General features: G+C 50.4%; 1 protein-coding gene across 3 annotated transcripts in view; it reads right to left on the bottom strand.

Moving 5' to 3' along the window:
• MGRN1 (mahogunin ring finger 1) overlaps positions 1-26,189 on the bottom strand; it is a 54,468-nt gene that overhangs the window by 25,965 nt on the left and 2,314 nt on the right. For all 3 annotated transcript variants that reach the window (XM_032397680.1, XM_032397681.1, XM_032397682.1), the window contains exons 2-5: positions 7,113-7,231; positions 5,541-5,629; positions 4,746-4,892; positions 2,201-2,318 (exon numbers count right to left, since the gene is read on the bottom strand). In XM_032397680.1, the coding sequence (XP_032253571.1) occupies positions 2,201-2,318; positions 4,746-4,892; positions 5,541-5,629; positions 7,113-7,231 (473 nt within the window). The remainder of the gene's footprint in view (positions 1-2,200; positions 2,319-4,745; positions 4,893-5,540; positions 5,630-7,112; positions 7,232-26,189) is intronic.

Genomic DNA, 26,189 nt, shown 5'->3' with positions numbered 1-26,189 from the left:
GTTTCCCAACCACGGTAATAACTGATAAAGTTTCCACTTAAAAATACATCTAACAGGGGATGCCTGGGTGGCTCAGTCAGTTAAGCGTCTGCCTTCGGCTCAGGTCATGATCCCAGGGTCCTGGGATCAAGTCCCACATTGGGCCCCCTGCTCAGTGGGGAGTCTGCTTCTCCCTCTGCCTGGTCTGCCTGCCGCTCCCCCTGCTTGTGCTTGCTCTCCTTCTGTCAAATCAATCAATCAATCAATCTTTTAAAAAAATACATAAAAGAAGAAGTGAGCTGATTTTGAGAACACATTAGCTGAGGAGATAATCAGAGAAGGCAAAGACGAGGAAGGGATCCCGGGATAAGTCCACCTGAGACAGGCCCATGTGGCCGCCCACCACACCCACTGCGCCTGCCACCACCCCCGCCATGTCCACCGTGCCCCACGCTGACAAGTTGGAATGTGGGCCCCTGATGCTCTAATGGAGGAAAGGGGGTGCCCGTATGTGGCACTTCAGACCGGTTTATGAGCCAAGTGTGCCCCCAGGACAAGTGACCTCACTAGGAGTCTGGAACCCAAACTGTCGGCCTGACTCAGCACATCTACAAATGCGCAAGGATCTGTTCTGCGGCCAAAACGCCAGCCAAGGGACTGCTCTATGAACAGAGGTCACCAAAGTGAGATGCAGCCTCAGCCAAACCCTCCCCACAAGCAACCACAGGGTGGGGGCACCCACTTGTCTGCCCAACCCCCTTTTGCCCACCCAGCCCCCTCCTTTCTTTGGGGAGCAGCTTCCCCCATTCACAGGAGGGTGAGCAGGACCACATGCACCTGCTGGGTATCCCAACCAGGACTGTTGACATGCAGGGATGGAACCATCTGACGGAATGGGACTGGGGGCAGGGCTCCAGTGGCCCCATTCTTCTTTCAGAGGACTTTCTCACCCAAGTGACACGATGGCAGCTTCTGCTGCCTGTCATCAAAGCACCCTGACAAGCAAGCACACACACAGCCAAGAGCAAAACCGTGGCATGCCTTCACCTTCTGACACAGTCCACAGCCAGAACCTTCCTGCCCAATTCCTATACCACCCATACCCCATTGCCTCCATTCCTTCCCCCTAATTTATTTTAGTAATATACGAATGTCTTCTTCAAGAAACCACAGAATTCAGCTAAATGAGAGCAGCCTGATACAAAAGGCCACATACCATATGACTCCATTTATATAAAACATCCAGAAAAGCCAAATCCGTCCAGAAAGTAGATTAATGTAGGGGCTGGGGCTAGGAACAGGGATTAAACTGTAAGTGGGCATTGAGAAACCCTAGTGGAGGATGGAAATGTTCGAGAACTGGATTGTGGTGATCATCACATAATTCATAAATTAACTAAAAATCACTGAATTATATACTTAAGAGGATAAGTTTTATGGTACGTAAATTATACCTTAACAGACCCGTTGTAACAATGCAGACACGTTTACAGTATTGGCACGCACACCGTTCACGTACAGTGTGTATGTGTGTGCGCGTGTGTGTTCTAGAATTCTTTGTCTTCTACCAAGACCCTGTGCAGCTTCACGGGCATCTTCCCTAGTTTCTCAAGATTTATATACACGTACACGTACCTGCAGAAATGGTTTTGTGCATTTTTCCTCTTGTCGTATACTGCATCTGTCAGCAATGGCCCTCCAAGCCCGTAAGGGGATATCAGTCTGTGTGGTACACAGATCCCTTTCCCCTGCGCTAAGGCTGCATGGCATCCGTTATAGAAGTGACCACGGTGCCCGTATTATGCAGACAGATGGTTCCCGTAACCTCAGTGAATAAGCAATCAGACATACAGGTTGTTTGCATTTTTTGCTATTACAGACAAAGCTTCCATCACCATTCTTTACATGACGTAAATTACCGTCCCCAGCTATGGAACCACACGGTGGAAGGGGTCCCGCCATGCTGCAGTCCCGTGGCCCCGACAAGGCACCCAAGCTGGGTACCGGAGCCTGTAACTGCCGCCAACACTCGAATCAAACCCCGCTCTGGTCCAGCACACGCCCGACTGAGCACACAGACCTGAGTCAGCAGCCACTCCTGATGCTTATCAACCACGCAAGGAATCTGAACAGACAGGCCCCGAGGTGCTCGTCCCCCGCCACAAGGGGGAGGGAATTCGGGAAAGGGGCCCAGGAAAGGGGGGCCTGGCCAGAAGGTTACCTCATCATCCTTCCACTCGGAGAAGTCGATCTTGAAGGAGGGCAGGGAGAACTGCTGGCTCACCCCTCTCTTGTAGTGGACGGTCTCGGACTGCAGGGCGGGGCTCTTGGGGCTGTACCTGAAGGGGCAGCCGAGAGAAAGGCCGCTGAGACTCTGCCGAGAGCAAACGGTCTGCTGCGCCTGGTCGTCAGGGCGAGCCCCCGAGCACAGGGGCCTGTGACACAGGGGCTGGCAGCCACTGGGCTTTTGGGACCGAGCGGTAATTGGACATGCAAGACCCACACTTCCTTTCTCTTCCTGCAAATGCAAGCCCTCCTGTGGCGGGGCAGGGCGCTCAGCCTGCCACCAACTTCGGCGGCCTCATTCTGCTCACCACCAGCTCTGCCTGGGGCCTGCCTGGTCACAAGTCCTCCAGAGCCCACACCTGCCCAGTAACTGCCTTTCCAGATCTAGCTACACCTTTCCATTTGGCTTTTATGGTGTGTTTACTGTGCTGAACAAACATGTACTCAGTGGGCGGCATCCCCCACAACCCCCACACCCGAATGCACGGGCGTCTGCTCTTCCATATTCCAGCGGCAGTCCACCCACACCTGCTCTCGCTACTGCCGGGCCCCAAAGCTGTCCCCTAGCCGACACACAGAGCTGAGTGCTCTGCAAACACCGCACGGCCTTCACTGCGGGGTGAACACCAGACGGTCTCCAACATCTTGCTACTGCACACAACGCTTCCAGGACCTGCTTCTACATCCATCTGAGCCACATACACAAGCACATTCCCAGAAAAGGAACAGCTGGGTCAAAGGGGACTCACATTTTCAATTCTGATCAACTCTGGCTTTTCCCCATTCAGGAATCCAACACACCACCCTGAAAAAGCTTCCTCCACCCACCCCACACCTGCCATTCTGGAGCCTCTCTCAGTCTCTCAGACAAAAGACACTCTGGAGAGCCTGAGAGACTGGGGGGGGGGGGGGTTGTTCTTGTACGCACAAAGAGAGAGGGCCCCTCCGCCAACCAGAGCCCAGAGGCCCTTCCTTCCCTGTGAGAACCCAGGCCTCGGCCCGTGGTAAAGACACAGGCTAGGACTCTGATGCCATGCAAACCTGAGATTTTCTCTGGGACCTCAGATCTGCCCCCTTTCTCTCCTGTCAGGAAGTAGGGAGGGAATCAGGGAATGCAAACAGAATTTCCAGGCTAAGGTAAAGGTCCCTGGGCACAGGCTTCCGGAGCCTTCCTGCTTCTCTTTGTTCCAGTGACTTTTGTGCTCACACCACTCAATTCCAGCAAACTCGGAAGAGAAGCAGTGCTCCCAGCCACTCCGGCCAGGTCTCAGGAAGGGGACAGAGCAGCGTTTTTCTCCCCCCAGAGGAGTCTCCCAGGGGTCCAAGACAAAGGCTCCAGGGGCTGTGCCCTTGGCTCATGCGTCCACTGTCCTTCTGGGGGCAGCAGACTCTCTTCTCAAGCATATGGAACCTCTCACCAGCCCAAGTGTGACACAGACAAAAGCTGGGGGAGTGTGGGGTGGGTGGGCCGCTCACCCGCACCTGCCGGCCTACCCCTGTCCCTTGCCCCTCTCTGTGGCAGCCCTCAGACCCCTCCCCACTAGCCAGGACCCCTCCACTGTGGCAGCCAAACTAGCAGAAAACAGAGAACACAGAAGCTTCACCCCAACCGATGTGGCACTGTGGCCCTCCCACACGTGTCCTCCCACCTCCTGGTCAGGAGCCAGAGCAAGTGAACATGGCCGAGGACAAAGGCCAGGCAGGCAGGGTCACAAGGAAAGAGCCAAGAGGGCACCGGGAGGGCCCGGGAGGGACCTGAATGGCCACATCAGCGCCTCAGGGCACTGCGCTTACCTCTGGGGGGCAGGCCCCCAGATACTCCTGGATCTTCTCATTCTTGGCTTACGGTAAGAACACATTTGTAAATGGCTTGTGTCATTGAAAAAACAAAAGTAATCCAATGTTTGGGTCAGCGTGAAGCCTCAAAGAAGAAAGTACAGGAAAAGGAACCTTGTCCTCTTGTTGCTGCCAGGGCAGGTGCGAGTGGGGGGTGGGTGGGAACATGGGGGGATGGTAAGGGCAGCCCCTCAGGGGCCCAGGCCCCCAGCCCACTGAGCCCCACAGAGGACAAAGCGTTCACTCCCTGAAGGGGGTGCTCCCCACAAAGCCCCACCTCTGAGTTTTCTCCAATAGCAGCGGCAAGATCCTTATACCAAACACGAGGGGGCCACTCCAGCCACCCCCACCCCCAGCTCAGGAAACTGAGGCACAAGCGGTCCTAGGCCAGGAGCTGTTTGGCAGATACAGGACAGGGCCAGCACCTGAAGCCTGAGCTCCAATCCCAGATCCAATCGGGCCCTCAGACGGCTTTCCCCAACAGGACACAAGCAGGTGCATTTTCCCTGGTCTGTCCGAATCTGCTGCTAAAGTTGCAGATTTCAAACTTTTGGGGCCAGCAGGACCCTTACTGCAAATAAAACCTCTAGAAGCTCAAACACACAACACGGACCACAGAGGCCCCCCCAGGCCCAGAGACTCACACCGCAGTCCCGTTCAGGAACTCCTCCACCGCCTGGCAGTAGATGGTGATGGCCACCCGGGCGTCGGCATCAAAGGTGAACTCCAGGCTGTAGAGGACACGGGGCTTCTCACTGTCCTCGGAGGGGCTGTCGGCACCATCTTTGTACCTGCCCGGGAGGCAGAGCAACAGGCAGCAGGTCAGGGGTCCTGCCTGTAAGTGCCCCCAGCCTGCACAGCACGCGCATCCCCCCCACCCAGCCGGGGTCCTCTGAGGTGGCTGCCTAGAAATGTGGAGGCCCACTCCCTGGTGGATAATAAGGCCCAACACTGCAGAGCTGTCCTTCCCTCGCCTCCAGCCCACAGAAAGGGAGGAGTCCTCCTGGTTTAGAGACAGCCCCAGACGCCTCAAGCCATCCAGGTTTAAAGCAGTTTCTCGGTCTGCTCATGCTGGACACTGGATCATTCCTGGCTGGGGGCTGTCCTGTGCATTGCAGGGTGTTGAGCAGCATCCCTGGTCTCTGCCCACCGTGGGCCTGCAGCACCCAATCCCCCAGCTGTGACAACAGACACAGGCCAGGGTCCCTGGGGGCACAGCTGCCGGTTGAGAAGCCCTGGTTTAAAGACTAGAGTTTCATAAGCAGAGCCCTGCTGGCCTCCTCTCCCTCTGCACCCACACCCCAGGAGCAACTCTGGGGCTCGAGACCTGCCCGCGGCCTTCTGGCTCCACGCCTGAGGTTAGCAGAGCCCGGGGTCGCTCGCCACTGCCCCTCTGCCAGGTATCAGGGGCCAGAGAGCAGGGTGGGGCGGAGCCTTACCTCACAAGCCGCAGGGAGTCTTTTCGGATGTTCACCAGGCTCCTCAGTGTCTTCACTGGCTCATGGGGGGCGGGGGTGACGTAAGGAAACTAGGAGGGAAAAACCCAAAGCAGTGCCCGGTGACTCCCTAAGGTGCGGCCGGGGCAGAACACAGGGATGATCGAAGCAACAGTCACAAGTCTGTACCCCCCGGCCCTTGTGCAGGCAGCGCAGCCAGTGAGCGGGGGAGCAGGGCCCAGGCCACCCTGGAGGATTCTGGCCACACGGATCTCACCATGGTCCTCCAATTCCAGGAGGACCCTCAGCAAGCATAACCTGGCCCGAGGGACCCTGGGGGCGGTGAAGGCTGGGGCTCTCAGGCCATGTGCCCACAGGTGGGACCTGATGCCCACTGCTGTCCCGAATAAAATGGGATTTCCACAAAAGGACGATGCTCAGTAAACATTCTGGAGGGGACTAGCACACAGACACACACAGATGCATGCTGGACACTGGAGTCATCTGGAGAGTTCCGGCCTGTGATAGCACACCAGAGCTTTATTAGATGATGTCACTGGGGAAACAGAGGAGAGGGCACACAGGATCTCTCTGCATCACTTCTCACCACTGCAGGTGAGTCTACGATGTTCCCAAAGTTTAAAAAATAACAGATTTATGGAGATCTGTAAGAGCCAGGCCCTGCATGTGAGCTGAGGCTTCAAAGATGGAAGTGAGGTTGCTTTCTTGTTCTCGTGGACTCAGGAGGCTGGGGGGAGACTCAGCACCACCCGAAAGCCCCAGTGGTCCCATGGGTGGGGGAGGATGGCCCACCAGGCCCTAGCTCCTTGCCTCCCATCCACTAAAGGATCAAGATTTCATATCAACCAGCTGCTCTGTTGTAAAACAGCCTAAAGACTCCTGGTCCAAAGGACACCCCACCTCCTGTCAGGCCCAGGAACACTCCAGGGACTCAGCAGCCTTAGGAAACAGAATTCAATGTCTCCTGAAAGAGAGGGCCTCCTGCCTGGCCCCTCACCCACACTGGGGACCGTCATTTCAAAGTACAAAACCCAATCCCCTGCTCAGCATCCCCCTCCCCACTGGCCCTCATTCATCCTTCTCCCTCTCTCTTTAGTTTCCATTCGTGAAATGTTCTCTTCTTCATTGTCAGCACCCCCCGCAGTGAATGGGGTGGGATCTGTCCTCCACCCCCAACCCGTGGAAAAGTCCTAGGCACAGAGCAGGTGCCAAATGAGTGTTGAATAAATGGACAACAGTGTATAAGCATGTACTTCTCTGGTGACTAGTGAAAGCGAACTTGTGGTAGTCCCACAGCCTGGATGCACTGATGCACTGGGCTCAGCAACAGCTGTCCTGTCTCCAGTGACCAACCTGCAGCCATCCAGGCTCTCAGGGGGCAGCACCAGGACATGCCCCCGCACACACCACACACACACGTCCCGCCAGCAGCTCTGTCCGTCTGGGGGGACTCAGTGCCCGCTTGTCCTCAAAGCTGGCTATGGACAGCGGAGGGGAGGCACCTCACCACTGCCACCCACATGCCTAGCCCGGGCGAGACCCACCTGGACCCACCTGGACTGGGCGATTGCCCAGGAAATTCAGATCCATGTTTTCTCCAAAGAGGTAACCTTCAGGGTGGGGGGTGTCAAATTTCTCACCTCCCATGAAAAAGTGCGAGGCAAAGTAGTTTCCTGGTTAAAAAAGAAACACAGTTGTGGATAAGGAGGCTTGACACAGCCCAGGGTAAGCGTGGGATGGCCAAGAGGCTCAGCCCTGAGAGCAGCTCCATTTGGAAAGAAGCCTCACAGGCGGTCCCTCCCATTCGAGGCTGTAGCCTAGGCCTCAGCCCTTCAACCCTGTCAACCCCTGCACCCCGACACCCTTCCTGCTCCCAGACCTCCCTTCCCTGCTCAGGGGCGCATCCTGTCCTCTGCTCCACTATCCTTTCCCTCTGTGGCAGCCCAAGTTGTGTCCTCCTTAAGGATACGTCTCAGTTCCTGCCCTACACCCGTGTGTGTGACCTTAGTTGGAAACAGGGTCTTTACAGATGAAATCAAGAGGAAGTCAGGCTGAAGTACAAAAGTGGTAAAAATATGTATATTGGTAAAACTCAATCAACTGACTCACAAAATAAAAGGATGTAAAGTACAACACCATACACCTAAAATGTGGGGACGAGAGGAATAGAAGAATGGGTTCAAACTTAAGTGACCATCAACTTAATACAGACTGCTATATGCAGAGGATGTTACATACAAACCTAATGGTAACCACAAATCACACACCAGTAATAGATAAGCAAAAAATAAAGAGAGGAATCCAAGTTCATCATTAAAGAAAGCCAACTAGGGGCTCCTGGGTGGCTCAGTCGTTAAGTGTCTGCCTTCGGCTCAGGTCATGATCCCAGGGTCCTGGGATCGAGCCCCCAATTGGGCTCCCTGCTCCACGGGAAGCCTGCTTCTCCCTCTCTCACTCTCCCTGCTTGTGTTCCTGCTCTCACTATCTCTCTGTCAAATAAATAAATAAAATCTTAAAAAAAAAAAGAGGGGTGCCTGGGCGGCTCAGTCGTTAAGTGACTGCCTTCAGCTTAGGCCATGATCCTGGGCTCCTGGGATCGAGCCCTCCATCGGGCTCCCTGCTCCGCAGGAAGCCTGCTTCTCCCTCTCCCACTCCCCCTGCTTGTGTTCCCTCTCTCGCTGTGTCTCTCTCTGTCAAATAAATAAATAAAATCTTTAAAAAAAAAAAAAAAGAAAACCAACTAATCATGAGAGAAGAGAGCGGGAGAAGAGAGGAATGGAGAAAAACCACAAAAACAACCATAAAACAAGTAACAAAATGGCAATACATACATACCCACCAATAATTACTTTGAACGTAAATGGACTAAACACTCCAATCAAAAGACAAAGGGTAATGGCATGGATAAGAAAACAAGACCAATCTATAGGCTGCCTGCAAGAGACTCATTTGAGACATAAAGACATGCAGACTGAAAGTGAAGGGATAGAGAAGCATTCATCATGCAAATAGTGTGAAAAGAAAGCTGGGGTAGCAATACTTACATGGGACAAAACAGACTTTCAAACAAAGACTGTAGAAAGAGATAAAGGACACTATATCACCCAACATGGGCGCACCCAAAGACACAAGAACAACTATAAAGGAAGTAATTAATAGTAATTAACCCACTTACATCAATGGACAGATCGTCCAAACAGAAAATCAACAAGGAAACAGCGGCTTTGAATGACACACTGGACCAGATGGCTCTGATAGATATATTCAGAACATTCCATCCTAAAACAGTAGAATACACATTCTTTTCAAGTGCACATGGAACATTCTCTAGAATAGAGCACATGTTGGGCCACAAAACAAGTCTCCACAAAGTCAAAAAGATCAAAGTCATTCCATGCAGCTTTTCTGATGACAACACTATGAAACTAGAAATCAACAAGAAAAAAATCTGGGGATAGCACAAATACATGCTACTCAACAATGAATGAGTCAACCAAGATATCAAAAAGGAAATAAAAAAATATACGGAAACAAATGAAAATGAAAACACAGTGGTCCAAAATCTCTGAGATGCACCAAAAGCGGTCCTAAAAAGGGAAGTTTATAGCAATACAGGCCTACCTCAAGAAGCAAGAAAAATCTCAAATAAGTTACCTAACCTCACACCTAAGGGAGCAAGAAAAAGAACAAATAAAACCCCAAACCAACAGAACAAAGGAAGTAATAAAGATTAGAGCAGAAACAAAGATAATAGAAACTAAACAAATAATAGAACAGATCAATGAGACCAGGAGCTGGTTCTCTGAAATCATGGACAAAATCGACAAACCTTTAGCCAGACTCATAAAAAATAAAGAGAAGAACTCAAATAAAATCAGAAATGAAAGAAGAGAAATAACAACCAATACCAAAAAATATGAAGGATCACAAGAGAATATTTTTAAAAATTATATGCCAACAAATTGGACAACCTGGAAGAAATGGATAAATTCCTAGAAACATACAATGTCCCAAAACTGAATCAGGAAGAAACAGAAAATTTGAACAGACCAATTACCAGCAATGAAATTGAATCAGTCATCAAAAAACTCCCAACAAACAAAAGTCCAGGACCAGATGGTTTCACAGGTGAATTCTACTAAACATTTAAAAAGGGTTAATGCCTATTCTTCTCAAACTATTTAAAAAAAAAATAGAAGAGGGGCACCTGGGTGGCTCAGTCAGTTAAGTGTCTGTCTTTGGCTCAGGTCATAATCCCAGGGTCCTGGGATCAAGTCCCTACATCAGGCTCCTTGCTCAGCAGGGGTCTGCTTCTCCCTCTCCCTCTGCCTCCTCCCCACCGCTTGTGCTCTCTCTCTCAGATAAACAAAATCTTTAAAAAATAAAAATACATAAATAGAAGAGGAAGGAAAGCTTCCAAATTCATTCGATGAAGCCAGCATTGCCCTGATACCAAAATCAGATAAAGACGGCACAAAAAAAAGAGAACTACTGGCCAATATCTCTGATGAACATCGATGCAAAAATCCTCAGCAACCAAATCCAACAACATTTAAAAAAGTCATTCACCATGATCAAGTGGAATTTACCCTGGGATGCAAAGATGGTTCAATATTTGCAAATCAATCAATGGGATATATCACATCAAAAAAAAGAAAGGATAAAAACCATATGATCACCTTAATAAGAGGCAGAAAAAGCATTTGACAAAGTACAACATACATTCATGATAAAAACCCTCAACAAAGTGAGTTTGTTAAGAGGGAACATACCTCAACATAATAAAGGCCATATATGAAAAACCAAGGCTAACATCATCCTCAATGGGGAAAAACTGAGAGTTTTCACCTAAGAAGAGGATCAGACAAAGGCGTCCACTCTCACCACTGTTATTCAACAGAGTACTGAAGTCCTAGCCACAGCAATCAGACAAGAGAAAGGAATAAAAGGCAGCCAAATCAGTAAGGAAGTAAAACTTCCACTATTTGCAGATGACATGACACTATATATAAAAACCCTAAAAACACCAAAAAGCTACTAGAACTGATAAATGAATCCAGTAAGGCTGCAGGATACAAAAATCAATGTACAGAAATCCACTGCATTTCTATACACTAAGAATGAAGCAACAGAAAGAGAAATTAAAAAAAAAAATCCCATTTACAATTGCACCAAAAATAATAAAATACCTAGGAATAAACTTAACCAAGGAGGTGAAAGGCCTGCACTCTGCAAACTGTAAAACACTGATGAAAGAAACTGAAGATGTCACAAATGGAAAAATATTCCATGCTCGTGGATTGGGAGAACAAATATTGTTAAAATGTCCATACTACGCAAAGCAATCTGCAGATTTAATGCAATTCCCATCAAAGTACCAACAGCATTTTTCACAGGACTAGAACAAAGAAGCCTAAAATTGGTACGGAACCATAGAGACCCCGAATAGCCAGAACAATCTTGAAAAAGAAAAACAAAGCCGAAAGTATCACACTTCCAGATTTGAAGATATACTACAAAACTGTAGTAATCAAAGTGGTCCGGTACTGGCACAAAAATAGACGTGAAGATCAATGGAACAGAACAGAAAGCCCAGAAACAAATCCACGATTATATGGTCAACTAATCTTTGGCAAAAGAGGCAAGAATATGCCATGGAATAGGGACAGTCTCTTCAACAAATGGTACTGGGAAAACTGGACAACTAGATGCAAAAGAATGAAACTGGACCACTTTCTTACACCATACACAAAAATAAACTCAAAATGGATTAAGGACCTAAATGTGAGACCCAAAACCATAAAAATCCTAGAAGAGAACACAGGCAGTAATTTCTCTGACATCGGCGGTAGCAACATTTTTCTAGATATGTCTCCTGAGGCAAGAGAACAAAAGCAAAAATAAACTGTTGGGACTACACCAAAATAAAAAGCTTCTGCACAGCAAAGGAAATAATCAACAAAACTCAATGACAAACTAACGAATGGGAGAAGACATTTGTAAATGACATATCTGATAAAGGGCTAATAATATCCAGAACATATAAAGAACTTATACAACTCAACACCAAACAAAACCAAATAATCCAATTTAAAAATAGGCAGAAAACATGAGCAGATGTTTCTCCAAAGAAGACATCCAGATGGCCAACAGACACAAGAAAAATGCTCAACATCACTCATCATCAAGGAAATGCAAATCAAAACTACAATGAGCTCTCACCTCACACCTATCAGAATGGCTAAAATCAACAGCACAAGAAACAACAGGTGTTGGGCCGCCTGGGTGGCTCAGTTGGTTAACCATCTGCCTTCGGCTCAGGTCATGATCCCAGGGTCCTGGGACTCAGCCCCGCATCAGGCTCCCTGCTCAGCGGGAAGCCTGCTTCTCCCTCTCCCACTCCCCCTGCTTATGTTCCCTCTCTCGCTGTGTCTCTCTCTGTCAAATAAATAAATAAAATCTTAAAAAAAAAACAACAGGTGTTGACGAGGATGTGGAGAAAAAGGAACCCTCGTACACTGTTGACGAGAATGCAAACTGGTGCAGCCACTGTGGAAAACAGTATGGAACGTTTCTCAAAAAGTTAAAAATTGAACTACCCTACGATTCAGTAATTGCAGTACTGGGTCTTTACCCAAAGAATACAAGAACACTCATTCAAAGGGATACACGTACCCCGATGTTTACAGCAGCATTATCTACAAGAGCCAAATTATGGAAGCAGCCCAAGTGTCCATCGACTGATGAACGGACAAAGATGTGGTATATATATGTATGTGTGTACATAAATGTACATGCACACACACACACTACGGAATATTACTCAGCCATAAAAAATGAAATCTTGCATTTGCAACGACACGGATGGACCTAGAATATTATGCTAAGCAAAATAAGTCAGTCAGAGAGAGACAAATACCGTATGAGTTCATTCATGTGTGGATTTAAGAAACAAAACAAACGAACAAAGGAAAAAAAAGAGAGACAAATCAAGAAACAGAGTCTCTAACTACAGAGAACAAGCTGATGTTTACCAGAGGGGCGGGGGTGGTGGGACGGGTTAAACAGGTGATGGGGACTAAGAAGCTCACTTGTCACAAAGAGCACGGGGTCATGTATGGAAGTGTTGAATCACTATATTGTACACCTGAAACTAATATAACACTGCATGTTAACTAACTGTAACTAAAATTAAAAAAAAGAAGAAGAAAAGGCGGTCAGCCTAGACTGGGGGACACTAAATCCAGTGACCGATATCTTCATACGAGAAAGAGGGAGATCTGGACACAGAGGCCCACACACAGGGAAGAAGGCAGGGTGACTTGGCTACAAGGGAAGGAGCACGTGGAGCCACCAGCAGCTGGGAGGCAGGAAGGACGTCCCCCTAGAGTCCTTGGAGGGAACCAACTTTTGTTGACACCTTGCCTTGGGACTCCCAGCCTCTAGAACTGTGAGAATAAACTCTGTTGTCTGAAGCCACTCACCCTGTGGTGCTTTGTTACAGAGGCCACGGGACACTAACACGGTTTCCCACGGCCCTAGACTAAGTCAGTCCCCCCATCCCACACCTGAGCCCTGAGTACATTTTCACCTCAGCACTGACCACAGTTGAAAACTGTGTGGAGGGCCACCTGGGTGGCTCAGTCGTTAAGCGTCGTTAAGTCCTCGGCAGGAAGCCCACTTCTCCCTCTCCCACTCTCCATGCTTGTATTCCCTCTCTCGCTTTCTCTCTTTCAAATAAATAAAATAAAATCTTAAAAAAAATTAAAAAAAAAAAAAAAAACTGTGCGGACCTGAGTATCTGACACCCCCCACCATGAGAAATGAGGGAGGCTCTAAGCAGTTGCCCATTATGTCCCTGGCACACTTAGGCACTAAATTCACATTTTTCGTAAAAATCAATGGATAAAAGGGTCAGCTTCAAAGAAGAGAGCTCACAGCTTTGCTGGGGAAACATGAGAGTATCTATAGCCTCTCCCAAGATTCCTGATCTGACGCTCACCCTCTGTCTCCCATTTCTCTCTGGCACAGAGAACCCAGAGAAATGCCCAGGCGGCCACAGGGCCCTGTGAATTTTGTGGACACCCAAGCCATGTATCCCGCAGGCACGGCAGGCACATCTGAGCACCTGAGCCCATGTGGGTCCTTCCTGGAGCCCCCAGAGGGAATCCTGAGCCCTTCAAACTCCGGGGCATGCCCGGCCTGGAGGTGTGTGTCCTTGAGAACCGCAGCCCTGGTTACGCGCACACAGCCCTGGCTGCCCAGGCAAACAGGCCCGGAACCAGGGGGCCAGCCTGGGGGCTCTCACCTGCAAGGACCATAACCAGGGAACACTGGGCAAGGGCATAACCCCACCCAGCACACATGTGGCCAGGACCCAGACAGAGCCAACTGCAGTGAGAGAAAAGAGTCAAGTGGTGACTAAATAAACATAACACTCCTGATTTTATGCAACACCAAGTAGCGGCTAAAGAGAGTCAAACACTTAGATACGCACATGGGAAGACGATCACGGAGTATTTGTTATTAAAAAAACAAGCTGAGGGTGTTCCCGGATCCCATTTGAGAGGTAACTGCACACAGATGCACATAACACAAGTTGTGAGTTCACACAGAATAGTCAGGAAGGACGCACGCAAAAAGCTGCTGAGAAGTCAGTCGGGACTGGAGGCAGCAGGGACAAGAGTGCAGACATTCTCACACCTCCCGTCTCGCCAGGTAACGACATGCACAAGCAGACAGGGGCAGTCACTAGATGGGACCACACGTCAGTTAAAAGGAATGAGCCAGGTCTCCACGTATCAGCATGGAGCAGATGCACAACAAACATGACTCAAACACAGAGCAGTGGGAGACCGCATCATGCGGAACGCAGCCCTGTGGCCGACGTGAAGAGGCAACACAGGACGGCAGCACGGGGGCCGCGACGGGGCTGCTCGAGAGAGAGATGCAACAGGAAAATGGGAAGCATGGATTCTGAAAGGAGGGTGTTCGCTTTCAATTTCTTTGCTTTCCCAGGTTTCTCAAATGCTCATTTTTTTTTTTTTTAAGATTTTATTTATTTATTTGACGGAGAGAGACACGGTGAGAGAGGGAACACAAGCAGGGGGAGTGGGAGAGGGAGAAGCAGGCTTCCCGCGGAGCAGGGAGCCCGATGCAGGGCTCCATCCCAGGACCCTGGGACCATGACCTGAGCCGAAGGCAGACACTTAACGACTGAGCCACCCAGGCGCCCCTCAAATGCTCACGTTAAAGGAAGAACGTGTGCAACAGAGGACCAGGGAGGGGTGTGTGCTCATGTGTGTATGCGTGCAGCGTGTGATGCACACAGCTGCAGGTGTGCACCGTGCACGTGTGTCTGGGTGTGTGCTCGTGTGTACACGTGGGCGTCTGTATGCGTACACTTAGTTTAGGACCAAGAGGACCAGGCGGAACTCTGAAGAGGAGGGAGGGAAAAGAGCAAGGAAACACCATGAAAGGGCAGGAACAAAAGGCAGACAGACCGGAAGATGGAAGAAGAGAAACCACCATCACCACTGGACTCTTCCTCCATGCCCCCCAGATACAGAACCCATCGAGGGGGCACAGATGCCACCGCTATTCTCCACGTGGGGCGACGAGCTCGGAGGTGGTTCCCAGCCCCACGTCTCAACCCCCTGCTGGGCCTCCCCTCCCACCACGGGGACAGCAGCCAGGGGTGCTGTGGTGTCATGGTGTCATCTCAGGGCAGACTACAAAGGGCTGCTGTTCGCACACAATGAATGAGCCACATGGGAAGGCCTCCCCGATCAGATCGGCTGGAAACCCCTCTAAGGCCACACTCAGAAGCCTGCCAGAGGCCACGATTTTGGCCACGATTTGGCCCTGGCTACACGGCACCGACATGCTTGAGGGCCGGACGACCTCCGAGGAACTCAGCCAGTTCACCTCCTCTGTAGCGGGGGGTATTCAGACTCCGTCCTCCTTATAGGCATCCCAGTGACCTGGAGAACCCACAAGTGGCCAGCCACCAAAATAAAGACCAAGGGAGGGGACCTCCCCTGGAGGCCTCCCCGCGCTCCCACACATGGCTCGGTTTTCCGACGTGGATGGACATGCGTGATCATCATCTTTTACAGACAAGGAAAATCAGAACCATGGGCTCCAGTCAGAGGCTGCTTCAGTGACGGCCAGGCTTCTGGGGTTCTTCTGTCTGTTCTGCTTTCAAATGTCTGGCAGTATACATGGTGGACCATGATCATCACTTCCAACCCCCAAACAGAAACACTCTCAATCATATAAGTGAACTAACCCTGCTAAGGGGCCAGGCACCAGGACAAGCTCTCCAAAGCCCAGAATGATCCACACCCAAATCCCCAGAATCCCCCAGGAGGCAGGGCGAGGAATGGGGAGAGTATAAGTGGGAGCTCGAAGCTCTCCCAGAAGACATCTGCTCTCTCCTTAGCTACATACTCACAAATCCCAAGTTTCATCGAGACCAAAGTTTGGGACCCTACCACAGATCGAATGTTCATGTTTCCTCCAAATTCACACGTTGAACCTCACCCCCAATGTGGTGGTACTGGAAGCTGGGGCCTTTCGGCAGCAACCAGGTCATGAGGAGGTGCTCTGAGGGCTGGAATCAGCGCCCTCTCAAGAGCTCCCTCCTTGCACTGCAGATGCTCCCGACCAGCGATACTGATGCCATCCCCAGCAACACACATCCCCACGCCTCGACCGCAGGGACAGCCACCACCCACCGCCCTGCAACTAGTGACTGCCCTGTGCTCCCACCTCACCCAGCACCACCTTCCTGGCCTGTCTCCCAGGATTCCGGAGCTTCCTCCATTCCCGGTGACCCAGGGGATGCTCCCACCCTGCCACTCAGTAGCAAGGCCTCCTACGGCCTCCCAGCAAGCCATCTGCCCACTCGATAGCACACCCTCCACCCCCCACTGTCTTCAAGGTTTTTCTTCCTGTGCTGGCTGGTTCACACTCCAGGCAGGGGTCACAAGTTTGTCCACCATCCTGTACCCCAGCAACCACCACCCTGGCCTGCACACAGGAGCCTGATAAAAACCGGCTGAATGAACAGAGGTGAAGCATGGATGACAGCTTACTACTACTTGACAGTCGAGGAAATGGGAGGCACAGAGAGGTCACGTGACCTGCTCAAGCCCCAGCACCAGCCAGAGGTGGCGTCCTCACTGACCCCAGAGCTGCACACTCAACTACACCAACCCCCTGTGTGTTCTACCCACAGCCCCCAGCAATTCTCCAACTCCCAGTGCACACTGACTGGGTGGCCTACAAATTCAGCTCAATCCTGACACTACCCACCCAGAGACAGCATCAGATCCCACAGATTAAGGGCTCAGCCCCATACCACTGCCATCTCCCTTCATATGCCAATCCCCAATCCAGTTGGTCACCTGTCAACTGGCTATAAACTGGACATTCCCATGACCCCCAATTAATTTGCTAGAGCAGCTCACAAAACTCAGGGTAACAGTTCACTTACTAGATCTCCAGTTTATTATAAAAGGATAGGACTCGGGCGCCTGGGTGGCTCAGTCGTCAGGTCATGATCCCAGGGTCCTGGGATCGAGTCCCACATCGGGCTCCCTGCTCGGCAGGAAGCCTGCTTCTCCCTCTGCCACTCCCCCTGCTTGTGTTCCTGCTCTCGCTGTCTCTCTGTCAAATAAATAAAATCTTTAAAAAAAAAAAGGATAGGACTCAGGAAGAGCCAGACAGAGAGGCCCAGGACAAGGCACGTGGGAAGGGTGCAGATGCTTCCAAACCCTCTCTGAGTGCTATACCCTCCTGGCCTCTCGCTGTGTTCACTAACCCAGAAGCAGTTTGAACCCAGCCCTTTTGGGTTTGCATGGAGGTTTTGTTACATAGGCACGGTTGATTAAATCGCTGTCTGCCGGTGACCCTTTCAATCTCCAGCCTCTGATCACAAGGTTGGGTCCAAAGGCAGCCAGGACCCACCCTTAGGTGCTTTCCAAAATCTCCTCATTAACATAAATTCAGGTGTGGTGGAAAGGGGTCCGGTTACGAGTATCAAGACTCTGATTTCACTTCTATCACTCATTGCTTAGGAAATTCCAAAGGTTTTAGGAACTCTGTGACAGGAACAGGTGAAAACCGAAGATTTATTTATTTATTTGCATTTTTTAAAAAGATTTTATTTATTTATTTGGCAGAGACAGCGAGAGAGGGAACACAAGCCGGGGAGTGGGAGAGGGAGAAGCAGGCTTCCCGCGGAGCAGGGAGCCTGATGCGGGGCTCGATGCCAGGACCCTGGGATCATGACCTGAGCCGAAGGCAGACGCTTAACGAATGAGCCACCCAGGCGCCCCCAAGGTATTTATTTCTTAGTATAAATCACAATGTCCCTGCCAAGTAAGCCATGACGTGACTAAAGGCTCTGCCCCCAACCCCCCCACCCCCCACCCCGGCCCGCTAAGACACACAAGACCCGCTCAGCAGCCCCAGTAGGGGGTAGGGGGAAGAGCTGAGCAGGCCTGTGCAATGGCTGGGGACAGTTCATGAACTCCGCAGGCCGAAAATTCTTCTCATTCTCTACCAGGACAGCTGTTCCCAGTTACCAGTTTCCCGAATCTGCTGCCGCTAAGCTCTGGCTGGGCCGGACCAATGGGATGAGAACATCACAGTCCCCAAAGAGTGATCTCAGGAAAGGAAAGCATCTTCAGGCTTGTGAAACTCCTGGCTAGGTGGGAGGCCCCACAGGCTGGAAGCAGGTTCCCAGAGAGAGAAAAGACTGACCCTAAGGGGGTCACCCACCTCTAATCACCCTGCTCCCTGATTCCCCCTGGGCCAAGGTCCTGCGTGTACACAGAACAGTGCTTCTCCACGCAGCCTAGGTGACCTAGGGCAGCCTAACCTCTGTGGGCCTCAGTGTCCCCATCTGCAACATGGAGGCCTCAGTGAATAACACTGACAAGGCCCTCTCAGGCTGCCCTATGATGCGTGGACATGGTAACGCAAAGGAGCCTTGCACAGGTGAAAAGATTCTGGTTCACTGAGTTCCAGAGTAAGTGGCTGCAGCCACCTTTTTTTGGGAGGAGGGGTCCTTCCCTTTTCTGGAAACAGCCTCCACCACCCAGTTTGGTGGTAGGCCCCAGCTGCCAGCAGACCATGCAGCTCCCACCCCCTAGACACTGCTGGCTGGCCAAGGTGGACACCTGACCGTGCTGGACCAACACGTGGATTCTCTCTCCTGTGGAACTGGACCAGAGACCAAAGGACTTGGTCCTTGAGGGCCCCAGATGGGTGGCAGTCAGCTTTGGGCAAGTCACAGCAGAAGGATGCTGAGACCAGAGGGGACAAGAGGCTTTTGTGTTCAGTTGGCTTCCACTTATTGGCTTCCCACCCTTGGGTTCCAGAGACCCACCCCCACCAGCTTTCCAGTACATTCTACTTCCTGCCTAAGCTAGTCTGCATAAATGCCATAGCGGCAGCCAATTTCCAAAGAATTAAAAATGTAATAAAAAACACTTAGGAAAGAACTGCAAATCAGTGAGAAAGGAGACAATCCAGTATGAAAAACATGCAAATGATTTCAACAGACACCTCACAAAAAGAGGAAGAGAAATGAATGGTAATTTCCATATGAAAAGGTGCCCAACCTCACCGGCCATCAGGGAAAAGTAAATTAAAACTCCAAGAGCTTTCCTTGGCTAAAGTTAGACCACAACAAACCACACACAGCTGACAGTCCCCAGCGCGGGTGAGAATGCACAGCGGTCAGCACCCTGCTCCGCCCATGGGAGTGTGAATCGGCTCAACAGTTCCAAAAACCTGTCTGCAAAACCCGCTGGAGCCGAACCCGCGCCTGCGGGCCCCAGCACCCACTGCCAGGTGCGACCGTGACCCAGAGAGGGTACTGCAGGTGGGAGAGGTCAAAAGTCGCTAACACCGAGAGTGCTGGCTGCCCGGGGCTGGGAGCAGGGAGCGGGGAGCCAGGGTGTAAAGGGCACACGGGGGAAAGAGTTGTAGAGAAATGACGGTGGATCGGTGCACGGCTGCACAACAAGGTGAAGGTACTTAATGTCACTGAACTGCACACTTGAAATGGTTAGAATGGTCATAGTTACGTGTATTTTACCACAATTAGAAAAAACACGGACCGCAGGAAACCTGACTCCTGGGCACCAGAGCAGGCACGGGAGGCTCCACGGCAGCATTTTCCGTGGGGGCCCGAACTGGAAATGCGCCCAACGCCCCTGCACGTGAACGGATGAAGACAGCGGCCTCAACAGACACGGGGATGTAACACAGCAGAGACCAAATCGACTACTGCCCCCACGAACAGCGTTAGGGCCTATCATCACTGAGTGTGGAGCAAAGAGCAGCCAGTTATTTATATCAAATTCAGAAACAGGCAAAATCACCTCTAGTGGAGTCGGAAGGGGTTTCCCAGAGAGGAAGGAGGCAGAGATTGGGAAGGGGCCCCAAGGGGCTTGGGGGGCTGCTACTGTTCTATTCCTTCAATACGTTCACTGTGTGATCATTCATCAAGCTTATGCTTTGCACATTTTCTAAACACCTGTTACGCTTTGATGTTAAACATATATACAGTCCTTGACTTACAATGGTTCAACATACAAGTTTTAGACTTTACAATGGTGCAAAAGCGACAGGCATTCATTCAAACCCATACTTCAAATTGTGAATGTGGATCTTTTCCCGGGCTAATGATCTGTGGTGGGATCGGTGGGATCTTCTCTTGGGTTGCTGGGCAGTAGCAGGAGCCCCAGCTCCCAGTCAGCAATGCAGCCACAGGGTCTACAACTCATACTCACCGCCCTTCCGCACCCAACCATTCTGTGTTTCATTTTCAGTACAGTATTCAATAAATTACATGGATATCAAACACTATTATAAAATAGGCTTTGTGTTAGACGATTTTGCCTACCTGTAGGCTAACGTAGCTGTTCTGAGCACATTTAAGGTAGGCAAAGCTAAGTTACAATGTTCAGTAGGGGGGCACCTGGGTGGCTCAGTCAGTTAAGTGGCTGCTTTCCGCTCAGGCCATGATCCCAGGGTCCTGGGATCGAGCCCCTCACCGGGCTCCCTACTCAGCGGGGAGCCTGCTTCTCCCTCTCCCTCTGCTGCTCCCCCTGCTTGTGCTCTCTCACTCTGTCAAATAAATAAAAGCTTAAAAAAAAAATGTTCAGGGGGCGCCTGGGTGGCTCAGTTGTTTAAGCGACTGCCTTCGGCTCAGGTCATGATCCTGGAGTCCCGGGACTGAGTCCCGCATCGGGCTCCCTGCTCGGCGGGGAGTCTGCTTCTCCCTCTGACTCTCCCCCTCTCATGCTCTCTATCACTATCTCTCTCAATAAATAAATAAAAATCTTTAAAAGAAAAAAAAAAAACGTTCATTAAGTTAGGTGTATTCAGTGTATTTTCGACTTCCAGTCTTTTCAGCTTACGATGGGTTTATGGGCACACAGTCCCATCAAGATCTGAGGAAGATCTGTGTATGTGTGTATACATACACACATTTCTTAAGCCGTGAACCAAACACAATTCCTTCTTTTGATTCCCCCTAGAGGAACCCAGGGAGTCTGGTCACTCGGGGATATCATCTGGGGCAGGAGGTGTGGATGACAGAAAGCTGCAGTTATCAGAACGGTGGACGCCAGGACCACCTGGAGGGGGCCAGTACGGGGCAGTCTGCCCGCCCTGCGGGTGCCGAGCACCCAGGACCAAGTGGGAGGGCCTGAATCAGTATCAGGCAGGAGAAAAGACAGAGGAAATCCTTCAGACACAGAGGTGGAGAGATGTTCCATCAGTCACTCCTCAAGCCTTGTGCCTCCTCACCTGGCTCTATGACTAAGCAAGCCGAGGGATTTCGGGTTAGACAGACAGGACCCTCTCCCACGAGGTTCCAGACCATGTGCTTTTCTGCACATGGCAGAGGGCATAGGCCTCACTCCTCCTCCCTCTCACTCCCACCCTGGTGGGATGGCCACCCCCTGCGGCACAGGCCGGGGCTAAGCCCAGATCCCCCATCTCTGAGGAGCTAGGCAGACGCAGGGGCAGCTGGTGGAAGTAAACAACTGTACGGTTATTGACGGAGGCCGCATCAGGCGCTGCATGGGGCACGGAGTGCCTGTGACACCATCTGCCCTTTTATGGGACACCATTTTATGGAATAACACAGAATAGTGAGGCTGCGTGACAACATAACCACACAGGAAATGCCAAATGGAACATGGCCCCATGCAAATGTCTGGTCTGGGCCGCACTGGGTTTGGGAGGAGAAGTAGACGGCAGTGGTCACTGCCTGCTGGGATCATCCAGGAAGTACAGGACATCCTCCAGGAAACTTCTGGGCCTGCTGAAAAACAAAGGTTGGGCAGAGCAGGGCGTGGTCTCACCCTGCCAGCTCCCGTGGACTCTCAGAGTCAGATCTGGAAAGAGGCCTGGGGCACCAGAGGTTCACCCCAGTGAGTCAGGGAAATGGGGCCAGAGAGCAAGCTCCTTGAGCAAGCTCAAGGCCACAGACCAGGGCCAGACTCGGGCCTCAGGACTCGGAATCTAGTGCTCCTCCCGCCGCACCTCTACTGGCTGGGGGTCGGGGGCAGAGGACTGCTCCTGGGTTCAATCTCCTGTGCTAAACTAATCCTCAACTTTCCATGTCTGTGGATGGGTGTGTTGTAAACACAATAAAGGTCACCCCACTGTGAGGAAGAAGACACACACATGCGCACACAGACCCATAAGCGCGCACACAGACCCACACCCTCTTTACCCCAGGTGGCTGGGCCCTGGGAGCCATGGCGGGCTGTGGAATGGCAGCAGCCACCTCCCCGGGCAGGGGTAAAAGGCCCACTGGCTCTGCGACCAGACCAGCACAAGCTCGGGCTTTCCTCACCGGGAGCGCCAGGCCCTATGGGCCTGTGGAGTCGGCCCATGCACGGGAAAGTCCAACAAAGCCCAGGGCAGGAAGGCTGGCAGGAGCTGGCTGACAGCCAGGTTATTTTCAAGTCAACAAAAGGTGACAGTTTCTCAACGATCCCCAGAGAAACTATGAAAGGTCCCCAGAGTCGCTGTGCCCCGACACACATCCGGAACTGAGTAAACGATGCAAGACCTCAGAAACAAGCACACCGAGCTCCCGGCCCCATGGTCAAGCAACACTCCAACGGGGAGACCCACCAAAGCTCAGCTCCCCACGGCCCCAGGGCCCGGGCACCAATGGCAGGCTTCTAAACCCCAGACCCCGGGCTGCTGCTTCCCGGAAGCAGGGGCTCAGATGCCCACCCACCACGGCCCATTTAACAGGCTTCTTGCTGCTTTTGGTTTTTTTTTTGTTTTTGTTTTTTAAAGATTTTATTTATTTATTTGGCAGAGAGATAGACAGAAGAGCACAAGCAGAGGGAGTGGTAGAGGGAGAGGGAGAAGCAGGCTCTGCACTGAGCAGGGAACCCGATGCGGGACTCGATCCCAGGACCCTGAGATCATGACCTGAGCCGAAGGCAGACGCTTAACCATCTGGCTGCTTTTGTTTTTACCCGAAGTATTAACAACTGAAGCTCAGAAAATACAGTTTATTTACGCAGCTATTCCAATGATAAAACCCAAACCCAGTTAACAAGAGCAGAAGCACAGAACTAGTTCTCATCTGTGAACGGCACAGGGGACACGGGGAAGCTGAACGGGAATCCAGTGGAGCCGCACCACGCTGGTGATGATGGTGCGGGTCTCTGAGCAGGAAGGCGAACCGCCCGTGTGCAGGAGCCCCCTTCTCCCCACCCTCCATCCTACTGCCACGGGGCTCAGCACAAGCTCACTCCCTTGGACAGGGATGGCCCAGAGACCCAGAATGCCCCCGGTGATAGAGAATGTCCTCTCTCATCTGCAACACCAGCCTAGGCTCTCTCCTTCAGATGCCAAAGAAATCAGTCAGCAAGGCCCTACTCTGCAAAGGGTAAACCCCAACACAAGTGCTCACGAGATGTTCCTAGACTGCCGGCAACACCAAAGTACACACCAAAAGTCTTGCACGCACCTTGGGCGGCTCCATCACATGGCAGGAGACCCAGGAGTCGTCAGACCCTGCCCGACACACCGAGGGATAAGATGCAGCCCAGTCTGAGCAGCCCATACACTAGGGAGATGGGGTTGGTTTCCTCCGGGGCCTGTTGCACAAGCATTTGTTAAGCGCCTACTGCACACCAGGCTCAGATACTGAGCGACAAAAGGCTCAGTCTGATTTCTAGTTCCTCCACCAGAGGACAAAAGTTTGGTGTCACAAGGATAAGGCAAGGCTCCAATAAGATAAAGGAGGTGAAAACATTCAGAAAGCACACGCACATACACACGCTTTAGGTCTGGGGCGTATCTCCCCTCCACTCCGTCCCCTGCCTGGGTTGGTAGGTCACATGTCTGACTGCCTCCCCTTCTGACACTTCTCCTGGGTCATGACCCGGTCCCAGCACGACCTCCTTCAAACACCAGCACAGGGCAGACAGCATCGCTCTGAGACACACAATTAACAGTAATAACCTCAGTAGGAGGTCTGACTGTGGCAGCAGCTGCCCCCAGCCAGGTACGCCGCGTGAGCACCTGTTACACTCCGGGCCCTTTCCTGCATGTCTGCACCTTCTCTGCACGGGCTCAGCCATGGTGTCCTCGCTCCTGCTCTGACCCTCTGCTGAAAACAGGCCAGCTGTGTGATCAGGGCAACGGAGTACAGAAATAAACCCTCACCGTTTATGGTGAACTGATTTTTTACAAAGGTGCAGAGGCAGCTGGATGGGACAAAAATAGTCTTCTCAACAAATGATAATGAAATAATTAAATATCCATATGCAAAAAAAAGACCTCATAGTTTTACCTGGAACTACACATGAAAACATTACCTCAATATGGATCACAGTGCTTGCTTCGGCAGCACATATGAAAATTGGAACCAAATGGACCACAGACCCAAATGCATGAGCTGAAACTGTAAAACTTCTGAGGAAAAAACATAGAAAATCTTTGTTACCTTGGCCTAGGCAAAGATCTCCTAGATATAACTCCAAAAACATTAACCACTAAAAAAAAACTGATAAATTGAACTTAACCAAAATTTAAAAACCTTTGATCCTCAAAAGACACCATTAAGAAAAATGAAGACAAGTCACAGACTAGGAAAAAATATTACCAAGTCACAGAGCTGATAAAGGAATTGTATCATTGTACCCAGAATAAGGAACTGTTACAACTCAGTAAGAAGACAAACAATCCAATCTTTAAAAAATGCACAAAAGAGAAAAACAGACGTCTGGCACGCGTGCTCATGCTGCAGACTCTCTCCTCTCTCCCTTTCTCTCTCTCTCTGTCTCTCACACACACACACAGTATACAAATGGCTAATAAGCACGTGAAAAGGTGTTCCACATCAATCAGGGAAATGCAAATCAAAACCACAATGAGATACCACCTCACACCCACAAGGATAGTTATAATGAAAAAGGCAGACAAAGGAACGCCTGGCTGACTCAGTAGGTACAGCACACGGCTCTTGATCTCAGGGTTGTGAGTTCAAGCCCCACATTGGGCGTAGAGCCTATTAAAAAAAAAAAAAAGGTAGACAATAAGTGTTGGCAAGGATGTGGAGCACTGGAACCCTCACACACTGCTGATGGGAATGTAAAATGAAACAGACACTATGCAAACAGTCTGGCAGTTCATCAAAAGGTCAAACATAGAGTCACCATCTGACCCAGCAATTCCTCTCCTAGGTGTATACTAAAGAGAATTGAAAAGAGCCACACAAACGTTCAGTGTTCATAGCAACATTATTCATTATAGCCAAAAAGTGGAAACAACCCAAATGTTAACTGGTAAATAAATAAAATGTATGGTATCTGTACAATAAGGTACAGACATCTGTTACAACATGGATGGACTTCAAAGAAATTGTTCCAAGTACAAGAAGCCAGACACAAGAGAGACTACATGTTGAATGATTCCTTTTATATGAAGTGTCCAAAGAGGGCACATTTTAAAGACAGAAAGCAGGTCAGAGTAATGGGGTGGGGGTCAGGTGGGGGCACAGACTGACTGCAAACAGGCACAAGGAAACTTTGGAGGGTGCTGGAAATGTCTAAAACCTGACTGTGGTGATGGTTGCACAGTTCTATACATTTACTGAAAGTCAACAAATCATATGTTTACAATGGATGCGTTGTATGGCACACAATTTATATCTCAATAAAGCCACTTAAAAAATAAAATGAATAAATACAATGAAAACAAAGCAAATGTTATTAAATTTGAACTAGGAACCTTTGCAGTACATGCTGAAAGTTCCACAAGCAAAAGAAAGAGATCTTAAAAGTTCTCAACATCAAAAAAACGGTGTAGAGATGAGGGTGTTAACTCACCCTATATTGTGGTGATCATCTTCCCATGTGTACACATATCAAATCATTAGGGTATACACATTAAACTTGCACAACATTATATGTCAATTACGTCTCAATAAAGCTGAAAAGGATTTGACAGTATTATATATGTGTTAAAAAACATTAACATCCAATCATTTTTCTCTCCTTGATATTATCAACAAAATTAACAGAGACCTGAAAAAATAACTTTCTCATCAAGTGTTTGAAGGTCCATGGG

This window comes from Phoca vitulina, unplaced genomic scaffold (assembly GCF_004348235.1).
Source record: "Phoca vitulina isolate PV1807 unplaced genomic scaffold, GSC_HSeal_1.0 scaffold102, whole genome shotgun sequence".
Classification (NCBI taxonomy): domain Eukaryota; kingdom Metazoa; phylum Chordata; class Mammalia; order Carnivora; family Phocidae; genus Phoca; species Phoca vitulina.
Note: the sequence above shows the minus strand (reverse complement) of the source record. Positions and strands in the feature narration are given on the sequence as shown.